This window comes from Sander lucioperca, chromosome 2, assembly GCF_008315115.2.
Source record: "Sander lucioperca isolate FBNREF2018 chromosome 2, SLUC_FBN_1.2, whole genome shotgun sequence".
NCBI lineage: Eukaryota > Metazoa > Chordata > Actinopteri > Perciformes > Percidae > Sander > Sander lucioperca.
Window position 1 is genome coordinate 10,974,043 of NC_050174.1, and position 16,449 is coordinate 10,990,491.

Sequence of the window (16,449 nt, forward strand, 5' to 3'; positions counted from 1 at the left end):
AGGCCAAGCAATCAGCCTGTTCCAAACAGGCACATTTTCAATGGGCACTGCACTAGTACATAAAAAATGGCTGATTCTGATGCATTCCTACTAGGGTTGGGCGGTATCCAAATTTTGATACCGTCAAACCTTCTCCCTATTTTACCGCAGTATACGGTATTACCGTGACTAATTAAAAATTATGACGTAAGGCTCAGACGGCGTCACCAAACTGTTGACTTGTGCACCGTTCAGAAACTGAATACCAAACACTAACACTGAAACAATAATAACATAACAACAACTTACAAAAAAACTACTTTCTCCTCCACACTGTCACGTGATGACAACCACACATAATTACATAAATTATATTTAATCCTTGTCTCCTATATAAGTGCATTGCATTTTTTTTAATGATGGTATTGAAACTGACACCGTTGCTATTTTTATTGCTATTTTTTTACCGTATTACCGCCCAACCCTAATTCCTACTGTGCTCCTAAGCATTTTGTGTATGTACTGCTTAAATCGGTTACTGACTTGTTTGAAAGCACATGTAAAAAGAAAAAGCCCTATTTAAAGATTATCATCTCAGACATAGAAAAGAAAAAGGATATTTGAAAAGTTATGACAAGCCTTACTTTCCTGGCCTCTGGTTCAGATAGGCTACATTAGGAAAATTAACTGTTCACCATTTCAACTGCACTGCCTGTTTCTGAGAGTACAAATCGAGAGTTTAAGGCTATGAGGTTGTGCCTCATGTAATCTTCATTTACAAAACTATTTATACAGTTTACAATTAGCAAGCCTCTTAGTAAATGCCTTGAAAGCAGGGTTATTGTCTCACTGCTTGTAAGAACTAATAATAGTTCCAAGCATTGATTCACAGATTACAGGAAGACATTCATTTCGGTAAATACTCACTTTTTTATTGTTTTCTGCAACTAATTAGCCAAACAGTGACTATGTATTCCTCATAATGTTGAAGAAGCTGCATCTGTGAGAGCTACTGAAGCGTTTTGTTTTCGATCTCTGTGTAATAAGCTTACATTAACACCCTTTACTGAAGTGGCTTATGAGTGTGTCACCTCCTTGAAAATAAATTTGATCAAGTTCTCAATACACAGTGATGCATTTCCTATTTTCATACAAAGTTACCTCAGCATAATGCCATATATATATATATATATATATATATATATATATATATATATATATATATATATATATATATATATATATATATACACACACACAGAGGAGGCCAATAGCATTTACAGTAATGCCATAGAAACTGTCCTGGACCACTTCAAGCTATCTGTGCAAGTCAAAATACAATGCAGGTTAGCAGCCCTGTCAAACGTTTTGACACTCATTTGAGACTTCCTTTTTTCGGATGAGCCAGCAGAACTTTGCGCTTAGTTGCTTGTCGTCAACACCACGTTTGACCAGGTCATGGTCATGGTAAACATCCTCTAACAAATTAGACAGAGATTAAAAACAGATTGAGAACACCTCTTACCAATCAGGGGTGATAATACAACTCTTTTAAGCAATGGTGTAAAGTATAAGGTGTCAGGCCTGGGGAGTAGTAAAATGTCAGACAGATACGCTCACATTACTTTGACTGTTGGACTGATGGACATACGTACATTATGTTACTGTACATAATGGCCTGACGCAGCTATGTCATTAAAACACTTCTCACCAGCATGATATAAAATCACAGCGTGAACAAGTGCAGGTTACCTCACATGAAGTCTGCCCACGCTAAAGCTTACAAAAATAGGAGGTAGAGAGGTAGTACTGCAATGAAGCAGGTGCTCACTTCCTCACTGCTCGGCCAGTGCACAAGAAGTGAGACTACCTGTGTTAGAAACTTCTCATCTCAGTTCCTCTTCCGCTTTAGTAGGTTTTTTTCCAAGCAATTGTCCACATTTACAGTGAGCCAAAATGATAAAATGCTAACCAAATGAATGCTGCTAATATGGATGGGTAAATAATACAATGCAAATCAGTACCAAATCAGAAACACCCTAAGAGGTTTTACCCTAATATTTACTTTAAAAGAGTTGTTATTAATATTATCAGCTTTCGTTAACAGCCATCAAGATACAACACATTTTATTTTCACAGATAGGTGCTGACTGCTTGTATGAAGTCTTCTATTCAATAGGTTTGTGTTCAGTTCAATGCCTTTCAGAGTATTAGTGTTTGCACCATCATACTTGCATGTAGAGCCATCTTTCTATTTCAAATGCAGACTGTCACGATGCAATTATAGCATGTAATACTCAAAATATGTTGGTATTACATTGTTTTAAAATAAATAGCTCTAGTAGTCCAGGGGAGCCCCTGCCATGCTCCTAATGATCACAAAATGTGCCAAAGAAATCAGCGTAGCTTGAAGTATTTTATTCCTGCACTGCTGTGTAGTTTGCATTGTCTTATCAGCACACTCTACAGCCTGAGACAACACTAGTTTTATAATAAATCAGCAGGCTAATGTATGGGTCAAAATTCCAATCCCATTGCACTCTTACACTGATACACAAGTATCTGTCGGTGTGAAAGAATAAAAGGTGTGTATGGGGGTGTGAATAACTGGGTGTTTCCTATAAAACAGGCTCACATCTTTTTTTCACAACAATTGTCATTACATACAAACCATAATCTCATTACATGTAATGGAAGATTACATATTGGGCAACACTGTACGGCTGTACTTAGTACTGACTGAAATTGAATACAGAAAACAATATGCTTCATAAAAGCTTTTATAGTATCCTTGTGACTGATCTTGCGATTACTTTAACAAATGGAACACAGTGGCTCTACCAAAGTAAGGATAAGCATTCATTTTAGCCTGGGGGGAATTGCTTTTAGCAGGTGTGTGTTTAAAGAGGGAGTTAGCTGGCTTCAATGGGTGATATCTAGACTGGGTAAACCCAGCCCGATCTGCCAGCAATTTGACTTTGCCCTGCAGCTCAGGCTGGAAACCTGTAAATGTATCTATCCTGCTTCCGTTACAATTTTGCGTGGACCAATCACAAACTGGCTTATCCACCTGGCGCGCTATTGGCGGGTTTAACATGATGACAATAGAGAAGCGACCAAGCAGCTTTTTGTTTACATTCAACATAGCGGCCACCGAATCGCAGCAACCCGTTGATGCTGCTGTCGCTGCTACGTCACCCGGATCGTTGGTCTGATTGGTTGAAGGACTATCCAATTGCGTACCGAGTCATTTGAACTATGCCTGTTGATCACGCCTCTTGTGCAGTAGAAAATACAGAGCAGACTCTCCAGACTAATGTTCAATCTTAAAAGATTGAGCTTGGTATGGTGATAGCCAGACTAGGTGATATCGTCATCAACATATCACGTTAGTTTCTGCAACCTATGTAAGGAATAGCATAACAAAACTGATAACCTTGTCTATGCGAGCAAGGACATGTGGTAAAAACAACAAGCTATCTTGAGCAAGAGGACACCTTTTTAATCAGGGACTCAATGACAAATGTAATGGAAACATTGCTACTATCAACATATGGCAACAATCTTGTTTGGGGTCACTAAAGAAACAGAAACTGCAGACTAAAAACATCTGCTAATTCAGGTTACACATCCCATTATATGAACATCAATTTGACATTTGGATACCGTATATGTGTTAACAATGAAAGCTAGGGTGGCGGCAGAGAAACACACTGCAAAACACATGCAAATAGACAAAACACAAGCAAAACACAAGCAAGGACTCTGACAACTATACGTAGCCTTTAGAAAACATGCTGCAAATGAAAATAGAACACAAGCAAACTGAGTAAAACATTCACCAACTTGACAACACATACACGGCATAGAGAGAGAGACTGTTGGAAAAAACAAGCAGATACAGAAGTGCTGAAAAATGGGTTGTGCCTTTTGTTATAAATCTTCCAGGTTATTTAGTCAGACTTTACAAAGCTCACTCCAGAGACACAGAGAGCATTTCACAACAGTTTTCACAGGTGTTAGTAAACACGTGTCTCTATGTGTGAAATCGAGTGTCCCTTTAAGGTTTTGCTGAAAACCTTCTTATATTTACAATGGTTAATGATATAGTGGCACCTTGCAGCCTAATGATTAGTGATGAAGGGTACTCCACGTTTGTCCAAAGCATCAAAAATCAAAGAATAGGGCCTTAGCATGTAATTACTGTGTACTTAAAGCCTTTACCAACAGTTCTTGCAAATGTCCAACGGCCCGGTTGCTTTTTTATTCTGCCCACGAATTAACTATAGCCAGTTATCAGATTATACAGTTTGCTTGAGATGAGATGCAGTAAAAGCATGTAAATGCATGTAACAGCAGCAGCAGTAGCAGCAGCACAGCGGGACATCAACAACTGTCAAACCGAAACGTCAACAACGCTTTGAGCCTGCCGACCTTAAATCCAGACTAGCTGGGTCATTTCACTGACACTCAACCGCTGCAATTAAGCTCTGGCACTAATGGTACCTACGACATTATATCAATATAAACGCTATGTATCGCTTTCTTCAAGCTGTAAAGGTCACTGGTGCTCAGAGGAAATACTGTAGCAGGCACGGTCCGGTGGTTCAGCAGGGCTGGCTAGCAGGCAGCGGACAAACACACAGTCGTACGTTACCTTCAGCGGATTCCCAGTGTCTCTACCGACGCCGCTCTATGCAGAAACAGCTGACTATATCTTCGCTTTGTGGTCATACGAGTTATCCTATCCTAAGTGAGGTTATCTGGAAGTGTACAATGGTTCTGAAATCGTACTGAGGTAGCACCTTGTGTTGCACTGACGCCGATATTACACCTCAGTGACGTGGAGTCTAGTTTCCTCATTCGTCTCTTCCGCGTTGCAACGAGAGGCCGCGAGCGTGCACAGCGTGACGTCCCGCCTCCTCTTCCTCCTTCTTCCCATCCTCCCCCTGCTCAGCATCCTTCAGCAGGTGGATGGACAATTCGGTCGAATATCATCAATAAATCCATCTGTAATGGATTATTCTCATACATAGAAGCCTACACTAAATATTAAAACAGCAGCCTAACATTGAATAGATTTGGCATTCACTTTGTATCCCTAAAATAGCAATATTTTCTCCAATGGTATGTATACATGAGTATGCTGTTTTGTAAGCTAAGATAAATCATACTTTATTGATCTGACGCATGGGCATTAATCACTGCAGAGATAAGAGAATAGATAAATAATTAAAAAGAAAATAGAATACTACATAAACTATATACAAAATGAAGGATGAAAAAATTCAAATAAAAGCTATAAAATAAAGTAGGTAGACTTAAATAATTTAGATTAAATACAAAATTAAATTAACACCAGAGGAATTAAATTAGGTTGTGGGCAGATTCATGATTCTGCATATAGCACTCTGCAACAATATATACTGTACATGCAGAATTTGCAAAGCAATAAGCAGCTAAATCATTGTGTATTGGTTTCAGATCATACTGTAACTGTCCCTCTAATCTTTTAATACGTTTTGTTTTGTGTAATGCACCATTCCTGGAAGCAAATGTCCCAGTGAAACTACAAAGATGTATGACAAGACAGACATCCTACACTCAACTCAACACATGAGCTATTTAAGGTTTTGCTATGCTTCCACATTGCCCCAAATATGTCCATGTGAAAGATTTGTGGTTAAATCTCAACTATGCGTTGCATGCAAGACAGCATTTGTGAACATAGGGGTTGTGATTTCTGTTAAAGTAGGTTTTACAAAGTGGTAACTAACAGGCTGCCTAAACGTTTGCACATTCCACATCTGTTAAATGAATCGGAGTACTATACAACTACAAAAAATATGTCAACAATATCAAAAAGACAAAATAGATTTAAAAACACTAGTTTTATTTATTTATTGAACTCCCCACACAGCAAATTAAAAAGTGTAGCATTTACAGGAATCAGAGCAAACTATTTCCACATCATTACATACTACATAAAGAAACCCACCACATCCAAATCCTTTGGAGAAAACACATAGGGACAAATACACTGTCACTTATTTAGAGTTCAGAGTGTTACAGAGAAAAAACACAATTACAAGTCAAGTAGTGTTTTGTATCAAGGAAAAGCCCATTTAAACCATGAAGTAAACTATAACAGTGCAAATTGTCTTGATAGGCTTATGTCTAAACTGTTTTCTACAGCCCGTTTAGTAATATTGCACACACACACTTATTATACACACCAGCAGAGCCAAACAGCTGCTGATATCTTACAGATTTTAAAGTGCTAGCTTGGAATTAAATTGAGAGCCAGCCTGCTAAATATTTGGTTCTAAATGCATTACTGAAAAGCAGGCTAGCATGCATTTAAATTTAGAATCAGATGAGATGTTGAGATTACACGCCTTTTATCAGTTTTCTATAACTGCATACAACGGTGCTGTGACCAAGAGTGAAACAAACCAAAAAAAAACAAAAAAAAAACGAACATTCAGCTGTCTGTTCTGTAATTAACATGAATACATTCTGTGATGAAAATAAAACCATAAACCTGGCCTGCAAATTCATAAATGCATAGACGTGTTTTAAAGATGATTAAACAGTCAATTTTAAAATACAGGAATCAAGGTTCAGGTCTGACCTCTGAAAATTGGAGTGAAAATAATTGACAGAAACACCTGTGAGACATTATATGCACAATTACAGAAATCCAATATTTCATTGTATGTAAGATCATGAAGTTATTAAATGTTTTAAACCCAAAACAAAAACCCTCGATGTGGTCCACATCACAACCAAAACATTTAAACTGACTAATCAAACCAACACCACAAAAAGGAGGAAGTAAAGGTTGTTAGTACCATTTGAAATCCACTCCCTTGACAAAGGCAGCTGAACAAGGTAGCATCTGCTTACAGTAATTTCCACCAATAGTGATACTCTTTCAAGTGCACAAGCAAACACAAGCTAACATACATTTAAGATGTACTTTATTTCACTGAAAATAATATACTCTGGATTAATATGTACATGGAAGTTAAATCAAAGATTTTAGAAATATCATCTCATTATCTGACGTTAAAGAGAAGGCGGAGATATCGGAGATAACAGACTGTTACAAAGCTGCAAAACAAAGCTGCAAATCAAACCAAACTTGTTTCTGTGAGGAAAGGTACAGTAGTTAAGGTTTTCCAGGCCTGACAGATAGAGGTAGGTAGCATTGGGTCCCAATCAGGGCCAGACACCTGAGAAAACACACACTTACACCGATTACCCTAACCCTCCAGAAATCAAAATAAACATGAATGTACAAACAAACAAACCCATGTGCAGGCACATATACAGTATACGTCTATACAAAAACCAAGTGTGGTTGCCCAGCAAACAGTCTGTGTAGTGTGCTCTCTTAGACTTGGATAACTGAGCTGATTTAATCAAAGCCAATCAACCATTTAGGTGATCTGTCTGTCTCACCGGTGACATACTAATATGCTACACTTACATGTGTCTGCAATAGAAGTCAACAGTGGTTTAAATAGTAAAAGGTACTGAACAGTGTGTTTTGTGATAGCACTTCTTGTAAGAACCTGAATAACTGTTTTAAACTGTGTTTAAAGGCTGCTAGGCCACAGAGTGGTGTGTTGCACTTAAGTCAGCACCAGGACCAACACGCTTTGGCTATTTGTGACTTTGCAGCTGTCAAACTGACGTTGACCACAAGTACAGTGTTCTGGTACCTGGCTGGTTTTATGGTGTTATAGCGTCACATGTAGTGCAGTGCAAACAGAGAGAGGCTTTAAAATCCAAGTAACTTCTCCAGGATTACCTTTTGTTAGTAAGGAAAGGGGAACGCTTTTGTGAATGTTACAGTCACTGTGAGACATCAATGTGCCAATTATGTCTACAACATTTCAAGTGAAGAAGCTAAACTAAGTAGTGATCGAAATGTGATTGTTACATTTATCATGTGCGAAGTTTCATTCATCAAATTGTGCAAAAACAGCTGAACATAATTGTGAAGAGGAGAAAAAGTAGTGTTTTCTGTGATGAAGTCAAGAGTAAATACGTATAATAAATTCCATTAACAGTTATAACTTTGACACCAGTGTCTGTGATCGAACTACCTACAGTAAAAACTCATACGGTATTTAAGTATTTCCATAATGCTTGTGCAATGACACCAACATCTGCTTGCTAGAGCAAACTAAGGGACCCATTTCCTAAAAATACAACAAAAAGGCACAAAGGCGCTAGCTTCATAGTAGCTACAAGGCTTTCAGGTCCACCAAGATTACATCTTACCTATGCTGCTACATTTAGACAAATAGTTAAAGAAAAGAGCCAAAGGAAAAAAGACCACCCAATAATTAATACACACAAAATAATCTATAAACATACTTGACACAAAAAGAAAGTGTAAGATCAAAGGCGTTTCATTTTAAAACAAAGATTTAGAGTAGCTGCAGACTAACTTTGCAGCCAATTCTGATACAATAACAGCTGATCATAGCTGGCAATTAAAATCAGGTCAAATACAATTAACAGATACAGAGCCTTTGGTATGTAGAGAAGACCTTTCACATACCATGTACCAACCTCTGAAGACCTTTGTATGTGGACACTAATATTCAGCGTCATACTCTTGTGTATGAATCATACATATACACGCCAACTCTAAATAGGCCAGTCTCTGGCACAAATCCTATTTTCACATTAAGAACCAAAGGCCCTGATCACATCTGCCTCATCTGACCTTCAGAAAAAACTATTTGGATTGTACTCCCATCACCCTGTCAATGAAACTTCCAAGAACATGCCAACGATTAAACAAAAGCAGGTCTTAATGCATCAAGATGCTCCCTCCCTCGTCAGAAGGTCAGTCTCTTAGCCGTGATGAACTCTTCCAGTTGAACCTTGCCGCTGCCCATGAGCCCGAAAGCTGGATACATTGTTCCCGAACAATCAACCTGCCTCTCATAAAGGCACCTCATGGTGTCGGCATCGTAAAAATACACCCGGCACTCGTCGTAATCTAGACATACACCCAAGCGCTGTGGCATGGGTAGCACACGGTTGCCAGGGTCACCGGAGGATGCGTTTGCTGTGGAGGCAGAGGAGGATGAAGAAGTCTTGGGGATGAAGAGTTTGCCCATGCCCAGGGTGAGGAGGGTGAAGGGCTGGGAGAGCTCATAGCATGCATCTTCACTGCCGCTGTCGTGTCCACTATCATGGTCATACCTTATGAAAGGAAGAAGAAGAAGATGAAGAGGGAGGATAGATGAGCATGTTTTGAAACCTATGTCAAAGCCAGAATCATAATCATGTGTAAAATAAAAAAAGAAGAGTGATGATCTATCCCAATTCATTCCAAGGGTGTGAAGAATAATTTACTCATAGCTAATGATTTTCTCAATTAAATCGTTTGGTCTAAAAATGTCAGGAAATAGAGAAAAGGCCCACAATTTTCCAAGTTGATGTATTTAAATGTTTTGCTTTGTCTGACAAATGCACACAAAACACAAATACATTCAATTTACAATTCTGCCAAATACTAATATTCACATATTGGGGGGTCTGAACCAGTGAATTCTTGGTCATGTCAACCTTTAATTTTTATTTTATTTGTATAAAAATTTAAGATTTTTAACATAAAAACAAAATAGACTATGCTATTACTTATACTTACATATTTCTTAAGAAAAGGAAAAGATTTTATTTTTCAGTCATGTTCTTTAGAGGGAAGAAAATGCATACTTAACCTTTAAATGACTAGTAGAATGCTGCCCGGTGCTTATCCCATTGCATGCATTATATAATTACCATAGAATTTAAATGTATTTGCGTTAATAAATGTGTTCCTTTACATGCTTTTACATGAGCTAATCCAATGAGAAAGGCAGGCTTTGTCTGAGAGTAAGCTCTTTACGAGTTTATACTGGTTCGCTTACATCACAGGATTAGGTATGACTCAAACACACTTCTCTCCAGGCTGAGATTGTGTCGGTGTGTGTGTGCTGCAGTCAGGTATGACAAACAGAATGTGTACAATTTTGTTTCAGTTTCCCCATGTCTGTTGATTATGGACTTTGGAATTGTAGATGATAGCCGTGTGTTGTGTATGTAGACATGTGCTTGCACTTACCTTGGGCTGCTGGTATCTCTTGGATTGTGAAACCATTCAAGCAGCTTTGAGTCGGAGGCCACTCCAACTTTAATCATGTAGGAGTATGGCTCCACCTTGAAGGCCCAATAGTGTCTGCAAAACAAAAGAGCAATTCATTTTTTTACTGCAGGACTGGAAATTATGATGACCCATTGATACACTAATTTTCTGATTTATCCTGACATCCCTGGTGCAAATCACCTTACAGTGACTTTCTGAATGGAGGTAAAGCCAATAAAAACGGTACATAAATGACAGTTTAATAATCCCACCACCTTGTGCTCGAAAATAAAGTTCCATCTCTGCATCCTCCCTCTTAATATTTTAAATCCAGACAGCATGACATATTGATAGGCTAATTAACAAGATACCAGAAAGCTTCCACATTGTGTGCTACACTGCCTGAAAAATCTATTTTGAGGCTCACTTTGCAACAGTAATTTATGTAGCAAATTAAGCATACTGCTGGACACAACTTTTTTTTTTTATACAAAGTCCTAGAGTTGTCAGTTTTTAGCATACCTTCCCTGAGTGATGCCCATATCCCCAATGATGTAGTCTAGTCCGATGTAACTGCCCGTCTGCACACGTTCTGCTGCCAGGAGGAAGGCCATGCTTGCTACGCTCTCCACAGTGTCCCTTCGCTTGTTTAGAATGAGCCGCTCCGTACTGAAGCCACACTTGTCGCTGAACAAGAAACCAAAAGCTGTATGTGAAGAGATAGAGGGCAAATGAGCCGAGACGAATGAGGGAAGACAAAATGACAAAAAAGGTGGACAAAACAAGGAAAAGCAACAACTTAAAGTGTGCAAAAGACAGTGGTTTGTTCCCTCTTAGGAATAAACAGGCTTGTAGGGGACAATAGCTGACACATGAGGGTGCTATAGCACAATCTTAAAGAGCTAAACATCATCGTCATCACGCAATGAAGAACAGCCATGAAACTCTATCCTCATTTCTTAGGTGCAGCTGTCATTTATATTCATCATCTGGGTTCCATAAAATGCATTCTATAAATAGTTTATGGGCCAGAGGCCACGATTACAATAATCCAGGATACATATAGGCTGACATGATTATGCCTGTTCACTCAACCATCCCATGCAATCCAAGGTCTACACTGGGGAAGACCAGTTAATTTGCATTTTGCATTGTGTCTAGGGAAGTCCTTCCAACAACTAGGCCATGATAATGATAATAGTGAGCCTGTCTAAGGGGTGAACAATGAACAGACAACAATGCTGCAGCAATGTTGTTAATAAGTTATGTAGTAGGGATACACTGATACTTACTGCAAGCATGCCTAAATCTAATACCAAATCAAGTGCCATGTCAGAAACCTAAGCAAACAGGTGCATACAATCTTGTATTCTCTAAAGATTAAAGTCTTGTCATTGGGTTTTATTTTCAATATGAAACTGTGTTAGCGGCATCCATGTTACAAAATGTATTTAATAATGTAATTTAATAAATAAAGAAAAATAGGGGCAAACGTAATTGATGCATGAAATTAGTGCCAAAGCAACAATATTTGAATTTTTTAATTTAATTTGACCAGTTAAAGGGGAACTATGCAGTTGTTTTTTTAGCTTAATTTACATTAACTGAACAGCTTCGGAGTCATTGGAATGGTTATACGACTTTTTCCCGGGTTGAATGGTGGCCGTCTCGCTTCCCCCTAGTGCCTGTGAGCGGAAAAACCACCCTTGCAACTTTGGGCCGGCGTGCCGCCAGCCTTAGAGTCAGGAAGTATCGCGTGATATCAGGTCTCAACAAATTGCTTCACGGCACTGTACACATACACGCCGCTACACGCCCCCATCCAGGAACGGGCTAGCTATAGAGCTTTTCACACCATTGTCAAGGCTGAGCCGGCAAAAAAGAAGCAGAAAGCTAGGAAAGCATTGTCGGAGGAACAGAGAAAGAGGAAACGGCAGACTGACCAAGCGAGGAGTCAGACACGAGTAAACATCGGACCTGCGTTTTCAGGATGGCGAGAACTGAGACAAACAGAAGCCTGCAAATCCGATGCTGACTTGGCGTTCTTGCTGTTGCACTTGTAAGTATCTTTGATCAGAAACTTTATCTGCCACAGAGTTTCTTGTCAGCTTGATGTTGGAAAACGCAAGTTGCTTCTGCTCCGACAGCGTTCTAAGGCCATTGTAGGAAAAAAGAATAATGTTATGGACCCGGGAGAGAAGGGTAATATTTCTAGAAAAACCTCAGTGGACATGGCTCTGTGCGTTCACCGGCTTCTTTGAAAACAAATCCACATGACCAGAGGGAGAAGATGGGAGGGGGGAGAGTTGCCAACGAGTTTTTACGACAGTGCTGCCAAATATCTATTCCGAAGCTGTAGGTGGAGCTCTATAGAGAAACCTGCGAGCAAAAAGCGAGAAAACAGCGAAGAAATTGCCAAAACTGCATAGCGCCCCTTAAAGAAGAAGCTCCAGATATTTATAGTATGGCAGCACCTGGGACAGGTCAAACCAGACCTTGAAATCTGTGGATTCAGCAGCAATGTGCTTTTCACGCGAGCATATTAGCAACTAAACATGCAGTCCAGTTTGGGTTTTGAGGGGCCGAATGATATCCTACTCACCAAATGACTATCGAGACTGATAAATGCTGACAAGCAAAGATCTAAGTGCTTACATATTGTAATGTCACGCAAACATTTGTGTCCGCTCATGCTTCATCATGAGTAGCGGTGTGCGTATGAGAGCCAGTGCATGTTTTTTCCTCTGCTTTTCACCCTGGCCTGAAATTTCACCTCATTACTGACGCACAGTGAATCCATCCACTCAGTCTTACACGAACCAGAGAGCACAGGAATGTGGAACACAAATGACAAGGTTTGTGCAGGACACAAATCAAAGCACAGCCATATCAGATCAGGGAGTGACATGGCATGTGTGCAGGCTCCTGTCATGGGAGGGGAAAATGTGCAGTCTGAAGTCTGTCAAAACTAAGTGACAATACCATAGAATACAGCACGAATAATCAGCGCAAGTGGTCCAAAGCGAGGAGAATGAAATAATTGCCAAGCAGAATATAAATCAAAGTGACACAGTCCCTTGTTGGGATGATATGATTTGAATTCAATTTCAGCACATGGTTGGGGATAATGATGGATTTTAATGAATTCCACCTTGTGTCTGTCAGGCAAGCTTAAAATACTTTTTTTAACCAAGCTGCCACGCTGTACAACAGCCTCCACTCCCATACACTCAGACAAAAGCTATATTGGTTTCAGCCATCTGAAACACAAAAACCATTACCATGGTGCCAAAACTAAAACACCATTGTGCTTTATTATGCCATTGTGCATGCTGCAAGAGAATTTGTAATTTAAAAACAGACAGAAGCATCTGTCGTCTGATAATCTAACTATAAATCGAGGAACCTCTGTGTGTGTGTGTGTGTGTGTGTGTGTGTGTGTGTGTGTGTGTGTGTGTGTGTGTGTGTGTGTGTGTCTTTAAAATGATCCCGCATGCGCAAAAGATGTCGCAGTGAGCCTACAGGCGGGACACGCTGACTGAGGAGCAGCAGCGAGCCTACGGGCGCGTCATGTATGTAGTGGCAGCTCCGCCACCCTTGGTGTATGTGAATGGGAGAATTGTGAAGCAATGTCCGGTATGGTAGAAAGGCGCTAAATAAATGTAGTATGCAGTGCAATCTACCATTTAACAATCGGATGAGTTGTTCTTGAGAACGCTTTGCTTTCGCCACCCGACAACGCCACCCGACAACGCTGCAAGCAGCATGTTACAAGAGTAGTGTAAGTGAGAGCGAGAATGGCAGGTGCGTTGAGTGAGAGACGTCAGTGTGCGTATGGTCGAGCAAGGAGGGCTAGCGAGGAAAGCGAGAGGAAAAAAGAGATAGCAAAGACGATAAAGTGAAAGTGAGGTAACAGTAAACAACAAAATAACAAGCTTCTCAAGCAACGGTGGCTTCATCTTTTGTCAATACTGCCGGGAAGGTGAAGGCTGTTACTAAGTTGTGAAAAAAAAATACTGGGAACCAAGCAATCAGCCCGTTCCAAACAAGCATGCGCTCCAAACGGACACTGCACTAGTCTTCCTAAAATCCAAATGCACAACACTCTGCCCTGAGAAGTAAAGGGGATGGGGGAGCTTAGCTGTTGCCTTGGATAAAGGAAGGGGGGTGGGACAGACATATGCAACAAATCTTCTGGAAAAATTCACCCTGCCTCTCAGACTTACCAGGTGCAGGTGGTGTGTGGAAGGTGACCTCAGGGCTGTGGGGGCTGAACAGGGAGTTCCTGCAGCTTCGGACCCTGAAGGAGTACAGGCTGTCAGGTTCCAGGTCACACACCACAGTGCTGGGACCATAAACCCTGTCTGTAGCCCTCCAGACCCCACTGTCCTCACCGTCCTCCTGGGACGGGGATTGGCTCGGGCCGCCGAGTCTGGAGAAAAAGGAGTTTATAGTCAAGTCATTTACATTTTCCCACAAACCTATAGCTCATCTGTGGCTCTACACAGTCCTCCACTCTTCTCTTGCCGTTGTTTCTTTGTACCTGCGGTATTCAAGCACGTGGTGATCTGTAGGTAGGTGGTCATCAGACAGCCTCCAGCAGATTGAGGCCTCGTTATAGACTCTGCTATTGGACAAGTCAATCAGAGGAGGGTCGGGAACTGGAGAGGAGTAAGAAAAGAAGCAAAACATAACCAGTTAGTAAAATTTTATGCAGAGATGGCAACACTGTCAACATAGGTCATGCGCTAATGAGTTGTAGTGAGTAAACAAGTGGACTTTGTGTTTTTCAGTTGTGTATGACATGGAATGGGGCTAAAATATTGTGTGTGACGTGTGTAATATGCAGCCAACTAAATCAAATTTTAAAATAAGCACAAAACAATGCATTTTATTGTTCAATTTTGGCAAAGTGTTAACACATATCACAGATGACAGAGGCTACTGCTTCAAAACTTGTCTCTGGTGATTAGCAAGATGAAACAGATCTAATGCATACATGGAAAAACTATCATTTAAATTGGGGAAATTCCAGTAAAATCTCCTGCGTCTTAATGATGCTTAGTATAGGGCTTCAGCTCAATAACTTGGGTTTAAGCAAATGCCGCAGTGTGAGTGAGGCAAAGATTAGATTTGTCAGGATCAGGACTATCCACTCGAGACAATGGACAAGACTGTCTTGCATAATGGAGCCTTTTAAGAGGTTTTCACATAGACTTCCTGACAGGAAAAGCACTTTGTAAAACACCCCCACCACCAACAACTCCTCTCTTCCTCTCTCCCACTTTCACCTTCTTCCATCTCTGTACCATCGCCACTTCCCTCATCAGTCCACTTACTCATCACATTGTCATTTTCTCCTCTTGGTGGTTGGAAAGATTTCCTTCTGTATGCATCAACCTTTACATTCATCTACATAACAGCCCACCTTCCATCGGTCCTCTGATTTATCTCAACATAATCCACTCCGTTAAACTTATCATTTACTGTTCTTAGCCCAAAGCTAATTTTTTTTCTCCCCAGAAATAGAATCACATTACTGTAACCATGTAGGTCATTGTCTTTTTTGCTCTAAAAATCAAGGCCTTTTTTTCTACACACATCATTCATTCTCCCTGTGAGAATTCCCCTCCTCATCTCCTTTGTAATCTTTCCTCTGTCTAGTTCTCCATCTTTTGACATTTCCAATCACACTCTTTCCATTCAGACAGATTCCCTTTGCTGACCAGTCTCGCCACTGTTGCCGAGCTTTCTGGGCCTCCAAAGTCACTGGTGACAAATAGGAATTCATGTTTTCACAGATGGACCAACAGACAATAAACAAACAAGACAGACAGGCAGCCATCCATCCAATACAGCAGGCAGCAGTCACAGTTTAAGTGAGTTTAGGGACTCAGAAATAATAATATAAAAAAACAAACAAAAAAAAAACCAGACTGGCTGTTGACAGACAGAAGGCAGCAGGGAACGGTTCTCTTGTGTCCATTTTCATTCCACTACGATTGTGAGACAACTGGATTTTCAACTCATATCTTTAAGAGGATGTTTGTTAAATTAAAAAACTGACTTTGAAAGTGAAAATAGTTGAAAAAAGCGCTGTTCTCAGTCTGACATTTTAAGAAAACTCCAATTTGAAATGGACTACAACAGGGCATTTACACTTGACACAGTATTTCACAGCCTCTCAAGAAGCAGAGCATGGGGTCAAAATCTGCAGTAGAGCCACAGCTGGGTTACATGGGAGAGACAAACACGCCGTTATCCAAAAGGGGAAGATATGACTACAAAACATTGAGCAAAAGCCGACGCATACA

The 16,449-nt window shown here is 40.2% G+C and overlaps 2 protein-coding genes across 15 annotated transcripts in view; both read right to left on the minus strand.

Moving 5' to 3' along the window:
• Positions 1-4,701, minus strand: part of ccser1 (coiled-coil serine-rich protein 1) — a 128,714-nt gene extending 124,013 nt beyond the window's left edge. For 5 of the 6 annotated variants that reach the window (XM_031308946.2, XM_031308945.2, XM_035992141.1 and 2 more), the window contains exon 1: positions 4,637-4,701. The gene's annotated coding sequence lies outside the window, so the exon portion shown is untranslated. Of the gene's footprint in view, positions 1-906; positions 997-4,636 lie in introns of those variants that run through there. The other variant, XM_035992137.1, reaches the window with a different exon arrangement.
• Positions 4,702-5,851: 1,150 nt separating this feature from the next.
• The window catches only part of trim36 (tripartite motif containing 36), a 33,505-nt gene continuing 22,907 nt past the window's right edge, over positions 5,852-16,449 (minus strand). For 8 of the 9 annotated variants that reach the window (XM_035992169.1, XM_035992158.1, XM_035992168.1 and 5 more), the window contains 5 exons: positions 14,679-14,796; positions 14,362-14,567; positions 10,658-10,841; positions 10,115-10,228; positions 6,966-9,210 (listed from right to left, as the gene is read on the minus strand). In XM_035992169.1, coding sequence (XP_035848062.1) covers positions 8,841-9,210; positions 10,115-10,228; positions 10,658-10,841; positions 14,362-14,567; positions 14,679-14,796 — 992 coding nt within the window. In that variant the 3' untranslated portion in view covers positions 6,966-8,840. Of the gene's footprint in view, positions 9,211-10,114; positions 10,229-10,657; positions 10,842-14,361; positions 14,568-14,678; positions 14,797-16,449 lie in introns of all 9 variants that reach the window. The other variant, XM_035992147.1, reaches the window with a different exon arrangement.